This window comes from Bidens hawaiensis, unplaced genomic scaffold (assembly GCF_021521415.1).
Source record: "Bidens hawaiensis isolate Kalapana, Puna unplaced genomic scaffold, B.hawaiensis_p1.1 tig00016205_1, whole genome shotgun sequence".
Taxonomy (NCBI): Eukaryota; Viridiplantae; Streptophyta; class Magnoliopsida; order Asterales; family Asteraceae; genus Bidens; species Bidens hawaiensis.
This window is the reverse complement of record NW_027492478.1, coordinates 267,762-278,970: the sequence shown is the minus strand read 5'-3', so window position 1 is coordinate 278,970 and position 11,209 is coordinate 267,762. Positions and strand designations below refer to the sequence as shown.

At 33.9% G+C, this 11,209-nt stretch overlaps 1 protein-coding gene across 1 annotated transcript; it reads left to right on the top strand.

The window, feature by feature from the left end:
• Positions 1-5,566: 5,566 nt before the first annotated feature.
• On the top strand, positions 5,567-10,837 carry LOC143550984 (uncharacterized). The gene is made up of 8 exons (XM_077041527.1): positions 5,567-5,867; positions 6,554-6,754; positions 6,867-6,989; positions 7,088-7,116; positions 7,190-7,292; positions 7,363-9,192; positions 9,442-9,579; positions 10,513-10,837. The coding sequence occupies exons 1-8, from the start codon at positions 5,790-5,792 to the stop codon at positions 10,753-10,755; spliced, it is 2,745 nt and encodes a 914-aa protein (XP_076897642.1). The 5' UTR covers positions 5,567-5,789; the 3' UTR covers positions 10,756-10,837.
• Positions 10,838-11,209: the final 372 nt, after the last annotated feature.

Below are 11,209 nucleotides of genomic sequence, written 5' to 3'. Positions count from 1 at the left end.
TGGTCTGCTACGTATTGCGATAGAATTTAAAAAAAAAAAGAAATTGGGTTCTCGTGAAGAGAAGTAACAGCAAGCAATGAGAAAAAGAATTCTTGTTTTGATTGGCTCTTAGGTTTTGCAAAGTCAAAGGAATAAAAAGGGAAATTGTTTTGCAAAGAAAAGTAACGATTTTTTATTACGGACAAAGGAAAAGAATATTTTTGACTAATTAATTACCTTTGGAGTACAAGTTTCCAAGCGAACAAGTTTGGTTGAGCAAGTGTGGCTTGGCTGGTGTTTGTGTTTTATTTGGGTTGAACGAGTAGGTTCAATTCAGAGTTTGCTTTATACGGGTTAAACGAGTTAGGTTTTAACCAAAGTTTGAACAAGCGTGTTTGGTTCTGAAAAGAGGTTCAGGACGGATTGATTGGTTTGTTAATTGTTCCAACGAAGTGGAGCAAAGGGGGTTGTGCGAGGCAACTACGGGACATCAATCTGAGCGATTCAGATTGCGTGAAAAATTGATCACCTGTGAGAGGTGTGAAATTTACCTGAGCGATTCGGGGTGGTATAGTGTGATACCGGTGTTTACCTGAGTGACTCGGGTGGTGCGTTGTGATACCGGTGAAGAAAAAATTGTCAATCTGTGACATTAATCAGAAATTGAGTCGGTTGTGTGAAGCAATCAAGTTTGTAAGATTTTGATTTGAACGATGTGCTCGTGTGTTTGATTATGGAACAAAAGAAGATCAAGGAAGATTGTTGTTCGCTCGATTAGATGACCGGAATCATAGCCAAAGGAGTGGTTATGCGTTTTCATACGGCCGAGTGAATGGTCGGGGACAAGATCACAGAGGTAGTTGAGTTTGGGGGAACCGAATAACACACCTATGGATCAAGAAAAGTTCCGAGGAGATCAAGGGGAAGATGGTAGGTCATGGTTCGAATCAGACATGTGAAGAAGACAAGTTTGGAGACAAAGATCTGCATATTTCAAGTCAGAAATTAGGGGGTGATTGTTGGACATAATTTCAGACTCCAAGTCACAAGTCGGTGAACTTGAGAGACCAATGTTGACAAGCTGGTCATAGTTGGTTATGTTTCCCAGTTATGGTATGTTTCCTAATTGTATTGTGATTATAATAGTTATGTCTTGGCTAGAAAGTTAGATTAGTCTATATAAACATGTCATGGTTTGACAATATAGATTGTGTGTTGTGAGATGTAACCGAGTTAGGGTTCATCCAAGAGACACACACGAGATGTAACCGAGTTAGGGTTCATCTAGATGTAACCGAATTAGGGTTCATCAAGAGTCAAACCGAGTTAGGGTTTGATAGAGTTGTAATCAGTTTTTAGAGTTATATTTTCTGATTAATATAAACGAGAGTTAGTCGTTTAATTCGTGTGTTGATTATCGATACGGGACTTGAGTTACCATCAACGAAAAGGTTTTTCCAAATCCTGAAGCCGCTACTTGGGATGATAATGAACAACGTACAATCATCATCCTCAACTCATCGCTCACTGAAGAGTATGCCGCAGAGGTTCTTGGCATCACGAGTGCTCATCAAATCTGGTCCACACTCGAATCCACTTATAGCAATGCTTCGGTTGAACGTATTCATTCTTTACGTGATACGCTTCGCCAACTTACCAAAGGCTCCTCTACGGTCACTGAATTTGGCAGGCGTTTTAAGATAATCTGTGACCAACTTTCGGCCATTGGACAACCAGTTATTGATTTTGAAAGGAGTCATTGGTTTCTCTGTGGTCTCGGACCATCATTTGAGACTTTTTCCACTACCATTTGAGCCATCAAACCCGCACCTACATTCCGCGATTTACTCTCACAAGCGGAAAGCCATGAATTGTTTATTCAAACTCTTCTCCCGATTGGAATGTTGATTCAGGAGCTATAGATCACATGACTCCATCGTATGAATCTCTTGACAATGCGGCTCCTTATCAAGGTAACTCACATGTTGTTTTTGGTAATGGCAAATCTTTACCAGTTACCCAATCCACGGTCTCCAATAACATCCTCTTACTCATTCCTAATCTCACAAATATTTATTCTTTAATACGGAGTAAATAAATATGAGCTAGCTGTGTTATGTGTGGGCCCACTGAACTGTTAAGCTGTCCTTTTTATTGGTCACCAGCTTCTCGTCCTCAACCATCGTTTGATTCCTTCTATATCGCATTAACATGTGAAATGACCATTATGCCCTTCTCTTTAAACTTCACATATACTTATATAGTTATATAGTAGCATTGTAATGTCACTTTCAGATATATACGTGTGTGGTTTTCTCTTTTATTAGGCTGTCGCCTGTCTGTTGTGTAGGGCTGGCAAAGTGTGTTTTATCGTGTTTAACAGGTCACGCAATTAATGATTAATAAAAGTATTAAATATCAAAACGACTTGTTTAATACTTAGCTTTGACAGTTATAATATGTTTTATGTATCAAGAAGGTGAAAAATATAAAATTGCATAGTGCACTTTTTTTGCTAAACATGCTCATTCATGTACCAAATTGTTAGTCCTACTGTTGTGGGCTTCATGAAGGGGATCATATGGCTGATGTGGCGGGGTTTTTCCGCCCCAAACACTGCGCCGAGGCTGCATGGACGTGGGCTGCAAAATTTTAACAAGTGACAAATGCAATAATGTTGCCAAATGGCGGGCTAAATCTAAGGGGATGAGGTTTTAAGGGGATTTAAATCACAACGGGGCTTTAAGATTAAAGCTCTCACAACCTATGTGGCAGTGACGTGACACTTTAACTTCACTTTAACATTGAGCAAAATGGGTATTATTTCTATTCGACAATGCCTTTAGACAAATAAATAACATAACCTTTTATTTTTTGTCAAAACAGTTATAAATAGTTTACATGAATATTTGTTGTTAATAAAATCAGTCTCGAAGGCAATATGCCAATATTACATAACAAGAATTGTCGTCTCCAGGTATGGGAACCTCCATAAATTTTTGTATGAGTTGGCTATCATGAAAACCGAATTCGATTTTGGCTTAATTTCTGTATTAAACAGAAAAACCTGATTTTTCAAAAAAAAAATTCAGAATGTTTCAAGTTCTTTGGTTTTGATTTCAAATATGTAATTGCCTAATGCCGTTTGGTTTTAAGCCGAACTGAAAATCAATTATGTAACTCTATTCAGTTTTAAACGATTTTAATTTTGTTTAATCACTTTTTAAACCGATTATTCAAACACTTCTTCAATCTAATCTATATATATACATGAACATATGCGTAACACATTTGATAAGACATCAAACTCCCCGGAAACAAACATCGATATCACATTATTAACTAATTGGTGATTCAAAACATCTTTCTAGCCATGTTATGATTCCTTTGAAAAGCACATAATAACAAGATTTTCTCAAAGGTTGTTGAAGAGATTGAATCAACAACATTCGTATGAGTTAACAATTATGACTAACTTACCAACATTTAATAAATTTTAATTTTAATATTATCCATCTTATGGTGATGCTATAATTAAAATCAAAAGGGCCAATAGTACCAAGTCAACAATATATTTTATAACTTTTGTAAAATAAATAACATCACGTGTTATTCTGTAAATGTGTGTGGGGAGCAATGTTGTTGAAACCGGACTGGACCGGCCGGTCAAACCGGTCCGACCGGGATTCGGTCCACCGACCGGTCCGGTTCACATAGTTCGCTCGGCTGACAGGGAACCGGCCGGTCTGAACCGGTTCGGCCGGTCGGACCGGAAAACCGGACCGGTTGAACCGGTTTTTTAAGAAAAAAAATATTTTTTTTTGAAAAAAACATTTTTTTAAGCTTAATCAGTCATTTTTTGACCAAATTTGTTCGACCGGTTCGACCGGTTGAACCGGTAGGCCATCCGGTTCGATGTCCGGTTCAGTTATGAAAACATTGGTGGGGAGTAGATAGATGCCAACCTTTATATTTTATTTTATTGGTGGGTAACTAGATGCAAAGCTTTTCATTTAATTTACTGATAGCTAACATACAAACAAAAACATAAAACACACACATACAATCAAATGGGTAAAATTTTAATGCTAATTAAACTTTATATACTAAGACAGTTCGTTGTGAATTAACCGAAAGAAACTAAATTAAAGCGTCATATCACTGTCATGTAGACAATGGATTTTAACTAACACGCCCTTTAATAAACACGTTGTGATTAGATATTTAAAAAACGTGATTGTTTGAAATGAGATAAACCCGCCTTTTAAACCATCCAAGGCACCATTGTGATATCGAGTTATGTGGCTGAGATTTTATAACAAAGAACCTGATTGAAACTTGAGTCTTTTTACAATTAGAGATTTTATAAGTGAGGTATTATCTAGTTTTAATATGTCTATATACAATTTTTTTATAAAAAGTAAACATATAATACTTAAAAGCTAAATCACAAATGGATATACAATAATATAACTTTTTTTAAAAAAAATAAAAAAAAGAACTACTTGATTGTTCTTGACTTTGTTTCTTCTATCTTTAACTTGTTTACTCTTTCAATAAAATTGCACTTTAATGTTCTACATACCATTCAATGAGAATTTATTAGATTTAAATATTTAATTATACTTCAATAGAAAGAAATTAATGTTTTTTTTAATCATCTAAACCGAATTTTAGCCCATAAAATTTGACTTTTGATATTATTAATTTAACTTTAAAAAAAACTTAAAAAATTCATTAAGATTCTTGGGTATAAAAGTGTAGTCTATTTAAAAATGCAAACAATTACAAGTTACTAACTCTAAAAAAAATAAACAAACCAATTATAATTAAAGAATTACAAGTATAGCAGTAGAAGTGAGGTGACCATATGGTACCCGCGGGAACACTTTCTCGCCCATATGATACCGCTAAAATGAAAACCAATTCGATGTGTATGTCAAACAATACGCTACATGATGCAATATCTATTTATAGTTAACCAAAATAAAGTTATGGGACAAGAGAGATGAGAAAATATAACATTTTCATAATTAAAAGATAAGTTAGAGATTTAACGAGAAAAAAGAGAAAATGCTGATGTATCGTTGTGTGAAAGACGAGAACGACATGCAAAATAACATCTTACGTTAAGGTTTAAGAAAAAGTTCCAGTTACATATACAATCATTCAGTTACTTTTACTTATTATCGGCTAACAATATTAACTTTAAGACAATACTTTATCGAATATACATATTATAATCTTATATATTGAATTATTTATAAACTTTTGAATTCTATGTTATAACTTATAACTACAAAATGTAAATCATTATTTGTTATATAACAAAATATAAAAAAAACAATATGATTCTTTACATGACATAATAAAAATATAAAAGAGAAGCTTCCCTTTTTTTTCTTATTTTGTCTCCAAATGCTGCATTGGAGCAAACATTTAATAATAAACTTTTATTATTATTATTATTATTATTATTATTATTATTATTATTAATTTCCAACAAACTGTAGATGCACAATGTGTCAATGTCAATTGTCAAACACTCCAATTTATATTTATTTATTTATTAAAAATATATTTATTTATTATTTATTAATAAATAAATATATCAACCCAGAGAGAGAAACTGAAGATCTTTTATAGATCTACACCTTATGTTCTTGTGAGCTTTCAGGCTCTCATTCATAAATACATTCACAAGTTCTTCAATGTACAAATTCTCTTTCTTTAACTTAACACATAATCAAAATGTCAACTTTATATACTTAAAGAGTGATAGTGAGATATATCATATATAGAGATACAATATGTTCAAGTCTACTAGATGGAGGAGTGACAAGAACAAGATCAAAGCTGTGTTCAAGTTGCAGTTTCATGCAACTCTGGTGAGTATATGAACTTATATGGAGTATATGATTTGTCATCAAATTAGTACATATTAGTTGTGTTGATGAAATGACTAAGAGAGGAAGTTAGAGGTGTGCATAGTTCGGTTTGGGTCGGTTTTGGGTTAAAACTAAACCGAAAAGGCGAAACCGAAACTTGGGTCGGTTTCGGTTTTTCCATTTGAGTTTGAAAATTTGGACAAAAATAATGAATTTTGGCCTAAATCATTTTATTAATTAATTAATAAATAATTGATTGTTTTGCATTTGTGATAATATATTTAAGTTACACACTTGTTACTTTCTTATAAATCACTTAAATAAAAAAAATGCAAATCTGGAAATTCGGTTCGGTTTTTCTGTTTTTAGTATATGCAAAACCAAAGTTCGGTTTTTACAAAAATATGAAAAAATATAAAACCAGACCGTCGGTTTTTGTTTCGGTTCGATATAGTATGTATTAGTAGGCATTCTCCTTCTAAGAATTACTAATTTATGTATTTAATTTTTCATATTATTTCCAAAAAAAAAAAAAAATTAATATCTCTAAATGTGTTAATTTTCATATTGGTACTTTTATGAAAAATGGTCAAAATATTTAGATTTGTTATTCAGTATTGTAACATTGTATTATAAGGCTATAAGCCATAATAATGTAAATATGATTATTGTTTTTGTACATGTAGTTAGCATCAATTGGAGGTGATGCATTAACAATAGCTGTGATACCTAGTGATGTTGGAAAACCAACTGCAAGACTAGAGAAAACAAAAGTTAAAGATGGAAGTTGTTACTGGGAAAAACCACATTATGAAACTGTGAAACTCACACAAGATCACAAAACCGGAAAGATCAACGAGAAAATATATCGGTTTATTGTTGCAACGGTACAAATTATATTCATGCTTCCTAATAAAAAAAACTCTTGAATATTCTTGATTAGATATTAGTTATAATGTTATGCATTTTTTATTTTTTTATTTTTTTACATTTTTGCAGGGTACTTCGGTTTTTGGAGTTGTTGGCGAAGCGTCACTTGATTTTTCGAAGTATAGTGAGGCTGCAAAGGCTGCTTCTCTTTCTATGCCTCTCAAATATGCAAAATCCTCAAGTGTATTGCATGTGAGTTCTTTTATCATTTTGTTAATATTTGTCGGTGGATTGTTTCGTTTAGTCGTTCATGTTTAACGGATGTATATGTTTGTTTAACGTTAAACTAGGTATCGATTCAACGAGTGCAAGATCAAAGGTAAACATGGATTTTAAATTTTAAATTTTAATCATTTCATGATGTTTAACATATAACTGTAAAACTGTTGCAGTGAGGTTAACGAAAGTGAAAATGTGGATGAAGATAATAATAATAATAAGGTTCATTTAAGTAATGGTGATATAGAAGAAAGTATACAAAGTGATTCTATTGAAGTAAGTCTCATTTATACTAAATATTTATATTTAGAAAAAATATCTTATATGTGATTACATTGTTAATCAGGATCACGGGGTGTTAACCGATAACATTAGTAGAGATCATGGTGCATCGAGTGTATCCGACATCACGCTTTCAGGTTCCGATAGCAGCTCGGGACTCGACACACCGTGGGAACCCGAACGTAAGAGCACTAAACGGGATTGGTTAGACGGTTCGGTTCATGAGTTAAGTGTAGATGAAGAGGGGTCTCCAGAAGATGTCATAAAAAAACTCAAGGGCGAATTAGTCATTTTAGCTCGGCAGGCTGAGGTCTCGGAGATGGAGATTCAAACTCTTCGGAAACAGATTGTTAAAGAGGGCAAAAGAAGTCAAGATCTTTCGAAAGAGATAGTTTCACTTAAGGAAGAGAGAAATGAGTTGAAAGAAGAATGTGAAAAGATGAAAGTCAAAGTCAAAGTCAACCGTAATTTGTTGACCGAGGGAGGGGATTCGTTGGCTCTTGTGGACGAGCTTAGACAAGAACTGAAATATGAAAAGGATTTGAATTCCAATCTCCGGTTACAGCTTCAGAAAACACAAGAGTCGAACGCAGAGTTGATTCTTGCGGTTCGGGACTTAGACGAGATGCTCAAGTCAAAGTCAAAGTCAACGCCAAAGTCAAAATGTCAAGAAGTCAACGCTAAACCCGAGAGTGATGACGAAGATCAAAAGGCGTTAGAAGACATTGTTAAACAGCATAGTGGCATGAAAGATGCATATCTACAAGAGCAAAAGATAATCGATCTTTATAACGAAATAGAGTTATATAAACGAGATAAAGACGAGCTAGAAACGCAAATGGAGCATATCGCTCTCGACTACGAGATTTTGAAGCAAGAAAACCAGGATCTGTCTTATAAACTTGAACAAAGTCAACTTCAAGAACAGTTAAAGATGCAATATGAATGTTCGACGTCTTACGCCACTGTAAACGAGCTCGAATCCCGTATTGAAAACTTACACAACGAGCTCAAATCAAAATCTAGTTCAATTCAAGAAATGGAAACACAAGTCAAGAATTTGGAAGAAGAGTTAAGTAAACAAGCCGAGAGGTTTGAGGCGGACACGGAAGAGTTGATTCGTGCTAAAGTTGTACAAGAACAACGAGCCATTCAAGCGGAGGAGACTTTAAGAAAAGTCAAACTTCAAAACGCTAGTACGGCTGGCAAGCTTCAAGAAGAGTTCAGAAAGTTATCGATACAAATGACATCAGCTTTTCGTGGAAACGAAAACGCGGCTATGAAAGCGATGGACGAAGCCGTTCAACTCAGGATAGAGAAACAACACCTTGAGGAAATACTCAAGAAAGTCAAACAAGAGTTTGACCATCTCGGGCGCCAATACGAAGACAAAGTTGCTGATCTTTCAAACCAAATAGTACATCAAAAAGCGAGTTATAACACCATGATTGAGGATCTTGATGGTGAGTTAAGCGAGCGTGAAACCGAGATTCGTTTAGTGAAGGTGGAACTCGAGAGTTTGGAGAACGAGTTTCGAGATTTGAAAAAGGTTAAAACTGAGAAAGATAATGAAGTTGAGAGGCTGCAAATAGAGATAGAGAGGCTAAAGTCAAGATGTAATGACATGAAGCAGTTTTGTAAAGAAAACGAGTCAGCGAACGAAAATTTGAAAAAACAGTTATTTCAGTTAAAAAGTGATCTCAAGAAGAAAGATGAAGTTATTAGTAGTATGGAGAAAAGGGTCAAAGAGGGAAGCAAACCAATGCCAGGAAATAATAATAATAATAATAATAATAATAATAATAATAATAATAATAATAGTAATAAAACTGCTCCTGTTTATCGCAGCCCGAAAGAGGTCAACGGTTTGAAAGACAAAGTCAAACTGCTTGAGGTGCATTTTCTAACTCATGTCTCACAATCTGTATTCCATTGTTATACTAGTAGTTATAAAAGATATTATTACATGTATTAAAAATGTAGACTTTAGATAACTTTCGACCCTGTTTGACCGATTTGACCCGTACCCATTTTAGCTTTTCTTTTATTTTAAGGTAAAAGTAACTTAAAATTAACCTGTTCATAAGTAAATGAGTTGAAGTTGTGTATGTTTGTGCTAAATTTGGAATTTTGTTATAAACAGAATCAAATAAATCTCAAGGAAATTGCATTAGAACGCGCCGAAGCTTTATTCTTGGAGAAGGAAAAAGATCTTATGCGTAAAATCGAAGACTTGGAAAGGCGAGTAACGGATCTTGATCAAAACATTGAGAATCCACAGGTAACTATTTAACATAACATAGTTTATGATAGGGGTGTGCATGGGTTGGTTCGGTCTTGGGCTAAAACTGAACCAAAAAACGAAATGTCAGTTTTTGAGTTTTTGGTTTGGATTATGTTCGGTGTTCTAAAATTTTGGGCCGAAAAAAAAAGTTGTCCAATAATAATGAATTTGGGCCTAACTTTTTTTTATGTCACTCAATAACTAATTGATTATTACACATTTGGGCTAAAACATTTAGGTTAAAATATATATTAAGCTATTATAAATTACTTAAAAGAGTAAACTGCGGTTTTGGTCCTTGTGATTTGTCCAAATATGCGGTTTTAGTCCAATAGTTTTAAATTTTCGATTTTCGTCCTTGTGGTTTCATTTTACTTGCAATTAATCCCGACCCCACTAACCCCGTTAAGTCTGGTCGTTAATCCATCAACGTGGCACGTGAGGGGCAATTTTTTCCTTTTTTTTTCCTAAATGCACCCTAGCCCCTCACGTGAGGGGCTTGCGAATTAGAATTAAGGTTTATTTGGGGATAAAAGGGACAAACTGCCCCTCACGTGAGGGGCACACTGATTGGTTTAACGACTAGAGTTAACAGGGTTAGTGGGGTCGGGTTTAAATGCAAGTGAAATGAAACCACAGAGACGAAAATCGCATATATGAAACTATTGGATTAAAACTGCAGATTTGGACAAACCACAGGGACGAAAACCGCAGTTTACTCTACTTAAAATTTGAAATAAAAATAATAAAAATCTATTCGGTTCAGTCTTTACGGAAACATAAAGCCAAACCGTCAGTTTTTGTTTACACCCGTCTGGTTTTTTCAGTTTCATACTTTCATACACATCCCTAGTTTATAATAAAAAGTTCAAAATACGATTAACGGATCTTTATATGACATGCATGATTAATTATGTTTTTTAGTCACAGTTATCTTCATCTCAAAATCCAAACCCTGCCACTGGACCCGATGGAGATCAAGAAACGTTGAAGGCGTCACCAGACGTAACGGAACTATTAAATAAAAACAAGTGTATGGAAGTAGAGTTAAAGGAAATGCAAGAAAGATATTCAGAAATAAGCCTAAAGTTTGCAGAAGTAGAGGGTGAAAGACAACAACTTGTAATGAGTCTTAGAAACCTCAAGAATGCAAAGTTGATGGTACAAAGATAATCTGCATCATGCTAAATAATAATAATAATAATAATAATAATAATAATAATAATATGTAAATTGGTATAAATGGTTTTTTACCTTGTAGATTAAGATTAGCATGCTAATCTTCTCAATAATTATAAGTCACGTTTTTTGTTTTTTTTTTCCTACTTACATTAGATTGTTTAATGGGAGTGTTGTTGTACTTTATGCTTGAAAAGTGGTATGTTCTTGATTGAGTACAAGTTGTTAAAGGATTAAAAGGCATCTGAAAGTTGCAATAATACCTTGCTTGTTTGATAAGGTTGCAGTTGCAAGCTTGTAATTGTCCTTTGCTTTGTAAAGGGTATTTTAGTGATATGTGTTTGTTTTTCTTTATTATTATTATTTTTGAACTTTAGAAATTTGATGTAAAACTAGGAGTTTTTGTTTATTAATATATTAAAAACATTCCTATAGTTACAATAAAGTG

Excerpts from the sequence above, each read along its gene's own strand:
- LOC143550984 (XM_077041527.1), top strand. The coding sequence starts at position 5,790 with ATGTTCAAGTCTACTAGATGGAGGAGTGACAAGAACAAGATCAAAGCT. Across the intron at positions 7,293-7,362 it reads TACAAAGTGATTCTATTGAA|GATCACGGGGTGTTAACCGA; the intron begins GTAAGTCTCATT and ends ATTGTTAATCAG. Across the intron at positions 9,580-10,512 it reads AAAACATTGAGAATCCACAG|TTATCTTCATCTCAAAATCC; the intron begins GTAACTATTTAA and ends TTTTAGTCACAG.